This window comes from Oreochromis aureus, linkage group 2, assembly GCF_013358895.1.
Source record: "Oreochromis aureus strain Israel breed Guangdong linkage group 2, ZZ_aureus, whole genome shotgun sequence".
In the NCBI taxonomy this organism is placed as follows: Eukaryota; Metazoa; Chordata; class Actinopteri; order Cichliformes; family Cichlidae; genus Oreochromis; species Oreochromis aureus.
In genome coordinates, this window is record NC_052943.1 from 8,109,903 (window position 1) to 8,124,761 (window position 14,859).

The following is a 14,859-nucleotide window of genomic DNA, read 5'->3' on the forward strand; positions in this document are numbered from 1 at the left end:
AAAATTCTTCCTTTGTGGCATCCGTGGCCCGATACCTCTAAAGGCAGAGACCGGCTCCTCGGACACAGTGGCTGTAACACAGTTATATTACAGCACTCCAAAGTGCCTCTGTTGCTTAGAAACAAACATAATTTGGAGCCCTCGTAATTCTAACTAGAGTCGCCATCGCTATTACTTTCAAACTGCTGCTCTGGCTCGGGCAGCTGTGCGGGTTTAGGGTTGTGACTTGTCCATGTAGCATATTATTGGTCACTCACAGTACTTGCTGTGCATTGGAGGTCACTTGAGGTTCATGGGAAAGGGTCTATTGGCAAAGCCTGAGGAAATTGCCAGCTTCCCTCCCTTTAGGCACTCAGCACCATAATTGCTGACCCAGTACTCCCTACTTTGCCCTTGTTTTCTCCAGCATCTTAAGCTGCCGCGGTGATTTAGTTCGCCGGGAGATCTGACACGACAGCAGCAGAGACTTGTTTATGGCCCGAGTCTGCACGAATCAGGTAACAAGCACAGCAATGGAGCTCCTTAACGTTTGGCTTCTAAAGAGGCACAGCATGATTTTTATGAGCATGCAAGCCATCACAGCAGGGCTGGGTTGTGCTAATCTTTGGCACTAATGTTGGCATTCTTTTTTTTTTTGTACAGCTAGTTGTAAAAAGAACATTTTAGATTCATCCACACAAAATCATCATTGCCAGAAACAGGGGCAAAGCATTTACCAGAATGTACTTGCTTCCCTTCTCAGTGGAGGAAGCAATATCTCAGTTATAAAAATGATGACAAGCCGAAAAAAAAAAGAAAAAGAGGCACTGCCACAAAGGAAGAGTTGAGCTGTCCGGTGTGCCTGTGTGGCAGGTACAGGAAGGTTTAGTCAGGGTCAGTGGTTTTAAACATAGGAAGCTGGCCCAGATGGCTTGCCGTGGCATCCTTATGTTTGCAGCCCTCCTCTGGCAGGATGTTGGAAAGGCTTTTTCTCCCCCAGCAGTGGAGAGGACAGGGATGCGGTGGATATCATCCACCTATGTTGTAACAATGAAATCAAAGCCGGGCTGCCAGTCAGCCCGTCGCCTGGATTTGGCCCGGCCTTGTGTCCAGATGACAGAGGAAGCTGGGAGAGAGAGCGAGAGAGGGAAAGCGTGTCAGAGCCCGTGGCTGACTGACTTCACATCCAAAGAGCAGGTCTGCTCCGTGGCCTGCTTGGCCTCCCGTCCTTTGGCAGATATATGGTGCTATTTCAGAGCCCTCCAGCCTTGGACCTCAGCCAGTAACACAGTAACAGTGTAGCTGCATCCTCAAGCTGCTATTAATTTGAACCCTCGCCACCAAAAAAAGTTGAAACATTTTGTACATTCTTTTCATTCATGTGTGTTTCACTTTCTGTCTTTTTTTTTATTACTGTAATTGAATCTAAACTGAATTTCCATTGGAGCTTTGCTCATGCACATTTTATATAACCACACAGCGACTCCGCACACGCCTTACCATAATCATTATATCTCTGAAAGCCTTTATTTTTAAATTCCCTCGAGTCCCTCCTGTGTGCTAAAACTAAGACTCTGACAAGTTATTTGTTTGCAAATGGTTCCTCTTTTCCTGTTCCTGTCATGTGACTGATCAGAGACAAAACTACAGAGGGGAGAGGAAAACGCTGACGGCAAAATCATCTTCAGTGTCCATGAAAACGGGAAGCGGGAGACGTGTGAATATGATAAAGAAAACAGGAAATTTGCTCGCAGTGAAAAACACCGCTCTGCTTTTCACACGAGCGCCCCGTGTCGCTCCCGAGGAGAGAGAGCGAAAGAGAGGAGGGCTCGTCTTCACGCTCGCCTTTAATGCCCACGAATCCCGCCTGCCTTGCATCCGCCTGCATCTCAGAGAAGCTTTACATTTTTAACTGGCTCAAAGTGCCCTATGGCACTGAAGCTTTCTCTGTGTGTGTGATTTATCTAGTCAGCAGGTGTCCTTCACAGGCTATAGGAAGTCCACATTCAGTATTGCGTAAATGTGACAAAAACTCCCAATGTGAGCCATGCAGAGAGGTCAGCAAATAAAATGTGAGTGCGCATATCAAGAGGCTTTTAAATGGGTTAAAAATCCAGTGTGTATGAATCACCGTAGTCCCACTAACTTCAGCAGTTCTGCAGTTCATCTTGCAAACGTAGTACATTTGGATGTGATGTTGCCCCTGGAACTCCGATTATGTGGAAATTCTTCTTGTTTACTGCACGAGAAAGAGAAACCACACTGATGTACTGCTTCTGTTCAGCTCCCAGCCATCATTCAGGGAAACACAAATGGGAACAAGAGATTTGAGACACACATTTGTTTGATTTATGGATTTCTGCTGTGCACACAGGTTTCCTCTTAATAAAAGGGAGTTTTTTCCCCCGTTGTTGCTATAATCAAAGGAAGCTGTGCAGTAGGCTTCTCTCTGAAATATTGTGAGAGAGCTTGACCTTATTATGTCAAGTGCCCCCTGAAATGACATCTGTTGTGATTTGGCATAATGCAAATAAGATTACATTGAGTTGAATGATATGGGTGAAAATCAGGCAGGAAATGCGAGGGCAGGGAACAATTGAACCTGGCTGGCTCTAGCATGCTGTGCATTCAAGCAATGCATATGATTTTGCTGTTCTAATGTAAACCAAGTCTAATAAGCTTTGCTGTGCATCTGCAAGCGTCCCAAATAAATTAAATTAAACTTTTTCTTTGTATACAAAGGAATAGCTGGAAATTGCTGCAAAACACTGGCATTCTGAGTCTTTAGAATTAATAAAATGCTGTTTACAGATTTTATTTGACAGGAAACCAGTTGCACTTCTTTCCTCCCTGTCAACCAGTTTGGAGGCTGGCACATCAAAGCGAGGCCCGATGGCACTCGTGGAGTAAACAGACACAGTTGTCCTTGAAAGTGTTTGACTTCTGGCACTTGGCTCACATATATACATCTGGGACTTCCATCTTGTAGAAAATCAGAGGGGCCTGCTTTGGGAAGTCATCCAGCCGGTGTAACCATATCCCTTTATATGGTTGATCTCAAACATGGATGGAACTGTTTTTGCTTTTTAAATAATGTTTTATGCCCAGCAGAGGAGATACCATTTCTTCTCCTTCACAAATCTTTTAAACTAATGTTGTTTATTAAGTCTATCTTGTTTGCCTTGCAGAACCAGCTGGACCCGGTGCAGGGTACACACATTACTCCCATTACTAAGAATGGGTTTTCACAAAACAAGAGAAAAATTCTATTTTCTCAAGAGAAACATCAGGTTTCTTTACAAGGACATGTTGAGTGAGCTGCTTCTCTGTTACAAAGCCATGTCAAATGATTCTCAGTGAAGAGTTTAAATCTTCTGCAATTCTTGAAGTCAGAATTTAATTATTTTTGACAAGCCCTGGTGATCAGAGTGTCAGATACCGAGAAGTCGGTGAGCCGAATCACAAGGTTTCTAAAGTCATCGAGTCGCTGTCACTTCAGCTGCTTCAGACATAAAGGAGACTCGGAATTAGCCCGTCTCTATGAGAGCATGTAAACACAACACTTAAGTGCCTGAAGTAATTTATAAATCTAATGTTATGTGTTTATATCATGTGTAATCATTAGATAACAGAATCCAGCGTGAAATTACTGTGATATTTGTTGGTCGAGGCTAATCTCCCGAACCTGCTGCTTATCTCTGCACCACCAGCTGGAATGCATGGGAAAGAGGGAAACCAGGCTCGAAATATTTTTCTGGCTCTCTGTCCGTGTTCACATTTGTAAGGTGCTTGTAAATGAGCCAATCACCTCTCATTTTGCTGTTTCAGGCCAGGGAGTCATTCCGAATAGGGTTTCAACATACAATCATATGCAAAAATGATTTATACCAATGATTTGGCGCGATCCATTACATTTTCCAGCAAACCTACTAAAGTGTACATCGCTGTTAACCATTCTCTATATGTCTGTATTTAATTTTGTATGCCTGTGTGGGCGGCTGTGGTTTGGGAGGGAGTGCACATTGTTCACTAATTGGAAGGTCAGCGGTTCAATCTCCAGTTTCTGTAGCAGTTAGAAAAAAAGTGTTAACATGTGTGTTATTGTGTTTTACATTTAAAATATACACACACTGGCCACTTCATCGGTTACGACGTGCTGTGCTGGGGTTGGTCCTGCTTGTTCCCTGAATTCAACAAGGTGCTGGAAACATTCCTCAGAGATTTTTGAAAGCATCACACAGTCGCTGCAGATTTGTCAGCTGCACATCCATGAAGTGAATCTTCTGCTCCAACACATCCCAAAGGTGGTCTGTTGGATTGAGATCTGGTGACTGTGGAGGCCATTCGAGTACACTGAACTCACTGTCAAGGCAGGTCGGATCCACGCTTTCATGTTGTTTGTTCCAAATTCTGACCCCGCCATCTGAATGTTGCAGCAAAAATCAGATCAGGCGATGTTTGTCAAATCTTCTACTGTCCAATTTTGGTGAGCTTGTGTGAATAGTAGCCTCAGCTTCTTATTTTTAGTTGACAGGAGTGGGCGCATGGTGTGGTCTTCTAGCCCATCTGCTTTAAGGTACGACGTGCTGTGCATTCAGAGATGCTCTTCTGCATACTTTGGCTGTAATGAGTTCCTGTTGCCACCCTATCAGCTTGAAGCAGTCTGGTCATTCTCCTTTGACCTCTGATATCAACAAGGAATTTTTGCACAGAAAACTGCGCTCTGGATATTTTCTTTTTTCAGACTCCGTAAACCCTCAGGATGGTTGCTGGGAAAATCCCAGTAGATCAGTAGTTTCTTAAATACTCAGACCAGCCCCACATCTCACTTAAATGACCTTTCTTCTCCATTCTGATGCTCAGTTTGAAGTTAATCAGGTCGTCTAGATCATGTCTGCCTGCATAAATGTATTTAGTTGCTGCCAACTGATTGGATAATTTGATAATTGCATTAACGAGCAGCTGAACATGTGTACAAGTAGTTGGACTTCATGAAGTTCCAGGTGTTCATCAGCTAATATGACTTCATGTTAAATTTGGAAATGAGTTAGCTGATCTGTAACCCGAACATTGGCCTGACCTTTTTTCGTCAGTTACACTGACATTATCAAGCAATGTAGTGTGCCCTGTATTAGTTGCTGTATTACAATGCAGTGACACAGGACATAAAAGAGTGTGTGTCTCACACAAATGAAGAAAAATCAGTGGCTGCTTTTAATGTCAGCAAAATGCATTATACATAAGCCTCGACTTAAAAAAAGTGAAATGCAAACTCATTTAAACTGTCGCTCAGGCGCTAAAACCAGTTAAATAAAAGCAAATTAAAGACAAACTAGACATAACTGAGACACTCATTTTTCTTTTGGAAGCTTGAAACCTTGTGTACTGAAGGATAACATAGTCACCTTAAATCAGAGTTCACAACTGCAGCTCAGATTACTCACTGTCCACCCACCGACTGTCCTCCAGCTGAAGCTCTTGTTCAGGAACATAGCCCTTGCAATACACGGTGACCATTAACCTTCCTGTTCTTCAAAGTTTAAAGCATACCCAGAAAAATGAGCTGGCTGAGTGATTGTCATTGCAGTCCGCCATGAAAAGCAGCATGTAAGCTCAAAGCAGGAAAATGTGTTTATAATCATGACAAGACACGGTATCAGCCCCAAACCTCCGGGATCTGATGTGTTCGGTTTACTTTGGCATTCGCCTCGTGTGTTTTTAATTGTATTTGACAGAGTGCAAACAAACACTAATGGGATTATATATATATGTGCTGAAATGCTTTATGCAGCTGATGGAGTGACAGGTCTCCATATCTGGGGTTTCGTGGTTTGGAAAGGGAGTGTATACATTTTGCAGCACATCCATATGGAAGATATTGACATCTGGCACAAAAATCTGCCATCGCTGTGAAACACGGGGTGAAAGAAACAGCAGCCTCTGCACTAACATGGATGAGAGTCACCTACAGTATATACTCCCTTCCACCACTCATCAATCAGCAGAGAGGTCGGCGTTGCTTCGACCTGCAGTCATGCGTAACCCAGCACAAAATAAGTTCCGACTCCTTCAGCAGATGCGAGAAAGCCACTTAGGATGACGAGTGATACACAAGAACACCAAATTATCGAGTTGGTGCACGTTATTTTCAGACTGCCGCTTCAGATAGAGCGCAGAGGTGCTGAGCTCAGCGTACATCGGCGTATATGACATTAATTCTGTCAGTTTGAATGATCTGTGATTTCTGGGAGCTTTTAGCTCGACTCCGTGTGGGTGTGATGCTGCTTTTCCCTTTCCTGTGACACACACACACACACACACACACACATCACGCTGTAGCTTTAAAAAAAAATCCACAGCTGAGGTGTTCACTGTAATGGTAAATGTTTGTGTTGTAGCCTCCCCTCCTTCCACAAACTACACCTCCAACAGCTTGGCATTTTATCTCTCAGGCATGCCAGTCATTAATGACATTTCAAAAGTGATGTACAATCTGCATGTGGCTCGCCAGTGTGTGATCTCCCAACAGATTTTTCTCAGGGAAGCATCCATCACCGAGACTCATCTACAAAGGGGATTTAGGACCCAGTTCATCACTCAGTCTGCACGTCTAACAGCTGTCACCATATGTCAGCCTGTGCGCAGGATTCTTACATATTATATATCCTTTGTCAGTCAACTGTATCTTAGAGTCAGAGATCAATATCGTTTTAGTCCAACAGTATTGTACAGATTGCTGTAATGAAGATGGTTCAAGTTTGTGGGGAATAATTAAAAAACAAATGGCAGAAATGAATAAAGTCAGATGTGTGGGTGGCAGAGTGTGTGCTGTTCACCGCCACCTCTTTCATATTATTTCTGTGGCGGGTCTGCTTAGTGAAGTCATTTGTCATTTGTACTTTCTTTTATTGTTTTTGATGCAAAACCTCTTTAACAATAGCTCTTTAAAAAGTTTATGCACCTAAGTGAAGATTAAAAAAACAAACACTAGTGGTGCTTACAGGGATGTAAACAGTAGTCTTCATTGTCCAAGTGTGACATTTTGTGCACCCGGTCATCCACACTGATCCCTTTTTGGACATCACACTACCTCTACCTTTACGTTTTGGAACGGTCACTACTCACAGAGGCATGAGATGTTCAGAAAAATGCATGTCTATAAAGCATTATTTTCTAAGTGGTGGTAACAATTTTTGGTATCAGAAATGAGCATTTTTCATGCCGCTCTGATTAGCACCAATTCACAACAACAGTCAGCTTAAGGTGGTTTATATTCTAAGGTAAAGACCCAACGATATTAGATAGAAACCCCAACAATCATATGACCCCCTATGAGTAAGAGCTTGGAGACAGTGGGAAGGAAAACCTCCCTTCAAACAGGAAGAAAACTCCTGCAGAAACAGGCTAGTTTAGGGGCGCGGTTGGGAGTGAGGGGAAAGCTCTGACTCTCATTCTACTTTTATAAACTCTAGGAATCACAAGTAAGTCTGACGTCTGAGAGAAAAATGCTCTGTTAGGATAAGAAGGTACTGTGAGTTCCTTATGAATAAAATATGGCCTAATTATTCAAAATTATGTATTTGAAAGATAAAAGAGATACAAAGTGCTGAAAGGCACAGTTAGCAATTTTCGCTAATTCCAGCTTTGCTGGAGCTATCTGCCGTCCTTAAAGAATGAGCAAAGAATCCTCGAGATAATCTTTTTCTCCTGGTGCTTGTGGGAAGGAAATCCACGCATCTTAAAATAGAAATTTGGACTTGTCCTGACAGGAATTTCCTTTCTCACTTTCCCCTTGTCTGTAGCTCTTTGGGGGGCCTGATGTTGGCCTCTGTGTATCCAATTTTCACAGCCCGCTGTTTGGCTTTGCAGCATCTCAAGGTTTTTGATGGGACTGAATCTGGTGGCACGTTCACATGACAGCAGAGACAATACGTTGGGGGAGTCTCTGCTATTCCTCCGAGGCAGAGTAAAGATCTCGGAAAAAAGGAAGGAAGGAAGATCCTGCTGGGCACCAAAATGGGAATGATTTATGGACTGCCACCGACTCCCACTGCAGCCTTCAGCATGTTTGTTTTTGTTGAGAATGCCAATATTAACTCTGAATAATTCACTAATGTCAGTTTTAACATCTGTGAGAAGATATCGGTGACAGTTTTACTGTTAACAGTTGTTATGTCCTGCAGCAATAAATCAGGATAAGTTAAAGGTCATTATTTTAGCTTTTTCTCTCTTTTTCTAGTGGAATAATAACATAATACAACTTTCAAATTTATAGGGGAGATGTTTCTTTGCTTTCTTGGCAAAACTACTGATAACTGCTGCCAGCTGAGCTAGCCGTTTATCTAAAGTTAGCATAAAGACTGGAACCGGTGGGAAACAGCTAGCTTGGCTCTGAGTAATCCACCACCTACACGTAAAAAGCAACTCACTGCAAATATAAGAAAATAAACCCAAAATAGAAACACTGCAAATAACACAGGCTATAATAAAAACCTGGACACATCTGGGGCATTGTTTTATTGTAATTTTTGCCTATTTTTACCGTGCTTTGTGACTCAGGAAGTTACTGCATACTTCTGCCTGTTAGTCAGGCCTCAGATGTTTCAGCTGTTATTGCAGATTTCTTCCGTTAGTCCGCTTTGTTTCTGAGCTTTGTTGTATTTTATGTATTTGCAGCTCGCTAGGCTGCCACAGTTTTCGCCTTTGTGATAAGCTCAGCTAACCACCTGTTGGTTGCAGCTGTATGTAGATGTGAGACTGGCGTCGATTTTCTTATCTAAGTCACAGCAAGAAAGCAAATCAGCATATTTTTCAAAATCGCACATCGTTCCTTTAAGAAATTATCATTTGACGTTTTCAAATCTTTGCAGTTTTGAAAGGAAGCTGGGCTTACATTGTAAACACAAAAATTTACATATGAATAAATTGGCTCTGTGATGCTCCCTGGGCGGCGGGACATGTAGGAGGAACGAGGCTGGTGTTTAAGATTTCTCAGCTGTACAGATCTCTGAGTTTTGATTGGCAGCAGGTCATGACTGGCTGTTGTGAAACCATTGTTGGCACTTCAGCTGCTGTACCTAGACCTAGAAGATGTGTGAGTCAGTCATATAAAATGTGCATATGCAGCTCCGTTGTGCAAATGTTTTGACCCCAGATAGATTTGTGTGCTTATAAAAGAAAGCATATTCATCCAATATATGAAAGGTATTTGTAAAGCTTTTCAGCTGCTTGTATAACTCTATTTGTGCATTTGTCCTGCCTGCTGAATTTGTAGCTTTGTTCACATCTACAAAAAAATGACCAGTCTCTAATTTTTATGACTTTTTCATTTTAATGGAAAAAGACAGAATATCAACTAAAAAATTCAGAAAAAAAATACATACATGAAAATTGTAAATTGATTTGCCTGTTATTGAGTGAAATATACACTTCACCACCTACAACCCAGCCAAAACGCTGGCTCCCACAGATTGGCTGTGTGCCCATGTGACACACAGATTAAAACCAGTCAATGAATCAATCAATTACAAATACTCCTGATCGCAACTCATCATGTGTATAAAGCACGACTGTCCACAGAATCCATTTCTTCCATTCCAACCTCTCCACCAACAAGGACGAGAACAAAGAGCTGTCAAAAGACGTCAGGGACAAACTGTAGACCTGCACAAGGCTGGAATGAGCTACAAGACCATCAGCAATAAGCTTGGTGAGAAGGTGACAGTGCCTCATGGCGTGAAGATGATCATGAGAAAGGTGGTGGTCAGTCCAAAACTATAAGGGAGGAACTAATTAATGATCTGAGGGCAGTTGGGACCATAGTGGCCAAGGACACTATTGGTAACATAATATGCCGTAATTGACTGAAATTTTGCAGGTCTCCCTACTCAAGTCTTGGGTGAGAGAAGTGGCCCAAAATCCCTCCTGAGGTGTGTTCACACCTGGTGACCACAAGAAGCATATTACCACTGTGCTTGCCAACAGAAGTTTCTTCACTAAGTACCACTTCATGTTTTGCTTAAAGATCAAATACCAATTTCACTCAATGCCTTGCAAATCACTTTCTAACTTTTAAGTAAGGTGTTTTTCTGGATTGTTGGATGATATTCTGTCTCTCTTCATTAAAATGAAACTACCATAAAAATTGGAGGTAGTTCATTTCTTTGGAAGTGAGGAAACTTACAAATCCAATAGGGGATAATATAAGATTCTCGCTGTTCAACAGTCCCGGGTCTTCAGTGTTGTATCTTTGGTTTCATAATGGGACAAAATATCTTCAGTTGGTGAAAGATCTGGCCTTCAGGCAGATCAGTTCAGAACCTGGACTCTTCTACTACAAAGCCAAGTTGTTGTAATAGCTGCAATATGCAGTCAAGTATTGTTTCATGCAAGGTCTTTCCTAAAAAAGACACGATGAATGGGAGCACATGTTGCTCTAAAATGTGTGTTGCCTTTCAGAATTGATGGTCCCTTTCCAGATGTGTAAGATACATTGGCAATAATGTCCTCAGTCCATTTTAAATGAGCTTAACCCCTTAGAAGGTGTTTCAGGATTGTGTTTGCATATGGCTTTTCTTTGGATGATGGAGCTTTTACCTGCTTTTATGGATGGCACTGTCAACTGTTTTCACAGATAGTGGTTTCTGGAAGTGTTCCTCAGGCTATGCAGTTATTTCCAAGACAGAGTCATGTTTGTTTTCAAGGCAGTGGCAACTGAGGGTCTAAAGATCTTAGCTTTCAATGGTGATTTTCAGCTTCGTCTCTTGTGCAGAGGAAATTTTTGAGAATTGAAAATCATTGCTTTGTTTTTATTTACATTTTACACATGGAGTGTAGGGGTTTATATATTGTAGTCTATTGTTTATGATGCTTATCCATGCATATTTTCTCAGTTTGTTTTGATGTTTGTGCATTGCTTTGTAACAAAGTGCCTTGAAGCACACTATGTATTTATTTATTCAGTCTGATGTGGGAAAATGGTCATGATTTGTTTTGTAAATGCTCAGAAAGCCTCTCCACTACCGCACAGCCACTCAGTCCCTGCTATAGCACAGTGTGTGTTTTCATCTCTAATGATATCCAGGTGGGGCGTAAGTCATGGTGGCACTTTTATATATGATCGACTGTAGGTGCAGAGTCTGACTAAGCGCTAATAGCACCCTGAGGGGACTCTACTATGGTAATGACATTCTAGGCCAGCTATATTAACCAAGCACCGATGAGTGAAGTGAATGCATTTGTAATAAATCAAGGGCAAATGGTTTGTGTGGCTGTTTCAGAGCCGGAGGTAAAGAGATCAAACCAGCATTGCCTCATGAGCGAGCCATGATTTCTCTGTCTGGGTGTTTTTCAGCATCAGGGACCGGTTCCTTTAGCCGCAGATTGCCTTACAGCTTGTAAATGTAATAACCACTGTGTCAGATTTCAGATTCCCGATCTGTTTCAGAGATTTGACAGCTTACCAGCAGCTCTGTGAAAAACACTAGGTCTTGACTGACCTGTGTAACATGATTCTAATGCAGTTGGCTTGTTCATTCCTGCAGGTCTGGTGATAGGCTATTCTATGACTCCACCCGTCCTCGACAGCCCCAAAGACGAACTAGTGATTGCAGCCCACACAACACTCACTCTTACATGCAGGTATGTGCGTCTGCTCTTCTCGTTTTGGACTGACTACATGCACTTGTGCATGACTGTGTTTTTTCAGGAAATTACAAAAAATCATCATTGATAGATTAAAAAAAATGTGTAACTTGGAATCAACAAATGAGAGAAATACATTTTGACTCTGCTACAGTTCATTTTTCAGATAAAGTTAACAGTTTTATTGCATCTTTCATGAACAAAGGATCTGGACACTCATGCATTGCTAATAGTTTTCATAGCATTTTATACGTCTTACATTTGTGATGCAAACTGTGTCAGTTTAAATAAGAAAAGTCTGCACTTGTTTTACTCTGCTTTTTCTAAACCATACAAACAATGGGCCGTGTCTTATAAGAAACAGAGATTTTTTTTTTTTGTTCTAAAGCAAAGCCAGCCCCGATTTAAACTGAGCCCATGTCATATATGAATCCACTCCTGATAGTGATCCTATATCCCTATAAAATCTCAGCTGTGCTGTCTGCTGCCCTAAGCAGTCCCTTCTTTAACCATTTTGTTTTTGTGGTGAACAAAAAGAAAGAAGAAAAAATGCTGTCTTTGCTAAAGCTGATATTATTTTTGGTCTTTTCCAGAGTATTTATCAGATAAATGTTTTCATCTTAAAAAAAAAAACTCCAGTGATCACACCACCAAGAATCTCCCATAAGGGAAAATCTGTTTAATTTGAGCAATTTCTAGAATTATTCACTGCGGCTGTAAAATAACCCACTAAATACTTAAATTATCATCTATCATGTTTGTGTCATTTCCAGTCATCACATTTTGGCACCGTGTGCAAATTTCTGACATTGCTGTTTAGTTGAGCAAGGTGATGAAAGCATAGCTATCGGTTTTCAGGCGGCCATTATGGTTGCAACTGTAATGCCTCTGGGTTAACATAACTGAATTTATGTGACAAAGCTCAAAGCAAACAAGGATGTGCAGATGCTCTGGAAAATTTATAGCACTACAAGTGCAAAATGCACACTCACAGTCACACAAACACTGTCGTTTTTTTACTTAACATGTAACAACAATATCTTTATTTAGCACAGAGTATTTTTACTGATAAGCAGAAAGAAAGTTTTATGCAATCGAACAATTAACATCACTAATAAACAATCTAAGAACAGTTAGATGTCAGCTAATGCATATCTCCATATTGTCTCCTTGGTTGAAGAGAGACTTTATGACATTGGATACTTTGGTAAAGTGGAATCATGTAAAAAAAGAAAAAACTATAGGACCTAGGAGTGTACCTTGTGGTACACCACAAGTAATGTGAGAATCTGAGTGTTAATTCCAATAATATAACTTTTCACTTTAAGTACTAAGATTAAATCGGTTCCGTGTCCTTTGACTTTTCACATCTCTTCAGGGGATCTAATACTCTGGCCTGGGCCTGGCCTGATCAGACTCTGGTTGGACGAGACCTAACCCAGCGTCACTCCCAGCTGCAGACCACCTCAGCCCCCGGGCAAAGGGTGGCCTTAATCAGCGAGTGTCCGGGGAAATCAGAGTTGCCCTACTGCAAGACGCTTATCCTGAATGGGGCACAGGCCAAAGACACGGGGTACTACCGCTGCTCATATAAGGATGCCAAGGCCATCATTGACGGCACCACTGCCATCAGCATTTATGTCTTTGTCATGGGTGAGTCACACAATCCTGCAAATGCGCTAATTCTGACACTTGAAAATTAAATTAAAACATTTAAATGACTGGATTACCTCACAGGCTCAGCATAAAATAATTACCGGTATAAAGGAGTGTTTTAATCTTTTTCTCATTTTGTTGAAAGGTAATTGTGGTGCACAACAACAAATAACATATGTGAAATTAGTTTTGACAAAACATCTGTTTATATGTCCTTTTCCGTTGAGTCTAGATGTTTGTGGGTTCATTTTACTCCTGAACTTGTTTTTGTAAAAGAGCAAATTTCATCCCCTTGCTTGATCTGGTCTGCAGCTCTTTGGCTTGGCTGTGTGGAACCTTTAGTCCTTATTTCTGTTTTCTTTGGTAGCCATCCCGTTGAAGCAGATCTCCTGTTTTGAATATTACTTTGATATCAAAGCAGACACTCTGTTATTAGAAGTGGAAGTTGTTGAGTTTGCCTCGGTCACACCCTGGAAGTTGGCAGGATTCGGATATTAGCGATGCAAAGCTTTTGATAAAGACAGGAATGGGAAGCTAATTAAAGCATTAATGCGCTATTTGTTTTTCGAAATATCAAAATGAATAACATATCAAAGAACACCAATGAAATGTGTTTCACTATCAATATTTTTTGTCATATACAAGTTTCAGACTAGCTCATAGTTTGAACTTTAGAACTCAGGACTTGTCCCTAAGGGTTGTCTCTTTACTTTTCCTCGCTCCGTGTGCTGAGGGAGAGGAGGCACATGGAGAGACAGATGATTGTCATGGCGGGGAATCCTGCTGACCAGTCCACTCATGTGAAACGCCTGTTTATCCCCTCTGACAAGGTGCCAAAACAGTTTCCACAGATCTATCCGGGGGGCTGATCATAAGCAGATGGAATTGCAGCCATAAATTAGACCCAGTGTGTTGAAGGATAAAGGAGACACATGTGGATTCAATTAGACGGGCAGATGTCAGCCTTTTACCCCTTCAGGGCTCTACGCTATGCTCTAAACGCGCATATGAGTGCAGACGCTGATCTGAATACATGAATATACTGTATTTTTACATGCTTAGACTAATGCAAAGCACACAAACACCTGCTCAGTCTGCTCTGCAACCTCTCTTCGCCTCAAGTGGCAGATCTTTTCCTCCGAAACCAACTGCAGTCCGATACCTGCGGGTGATTTATTGAGAAGAAGTTAAAGTGCGAGGCGCTGTGTATTATTTCTGTTGCTTGGGTGTGTGTGTATTCAGTCCACTGCAGGGCAGAAATATAAGCCTCTTGATATGACTCTTTGTTTGCCCTCGCAGCAGCTTGAAGTGATAGGTTTGAGCCGTGCAGGAAAAAGAAAGTATGGAAATAGCTGAAGGCTTATCGTGCAAAACAAGACGTAAGAAGAAAAGCTTGCATGTCATATAACATCTTTGGCTGCTGCTCAAACATCGCTGGTATTGACAGCAAAGCGGGAGAGATAAACGTTTTTATAATAGCATAATCTCTTGCTGAGGGAATATTAGCTTTTATGGTGATAAGAGCTGCAGTGTAAATTGCCAAGACAATTGCTGCGATGTCTCCCAAAGTCCTGAGGATCG

General features: G+C 41.6%; 1 protein-coding gene across 3 annotated transcripts in view; it reads left to right on the top strand.

Annotated features, from left to right (window-relative positions):
* Window positions 1–14,859, top strand: part of flt4 (fms related receptor tyrosine kinase 4) — a 50,893-nt gene that overhangs the window by 6,812 nt on the left and 29,222 nt on the right. For 2 of the 3 annotated variants that reach the window (XM_031745231.2, XM_039616686.1), the window contains exons 2-3: window positions 11,523–11,619; window positions 13,001–13,275. In XM_031745231.2, the coding sequence (XP_031601091.1) occupies window positions 11,523–11,619; window positions 13,001–13,275 (372 nt within the window). Of the gene's footprint in view, window positions 1–7,438; window positions 7,461–11,522; window positions 11,620–13,000; window positions 13,276–14,859 lie in introns of those variants that run through there. The other variant, XM_039616680.1, reaches the window with a different exon arrangement.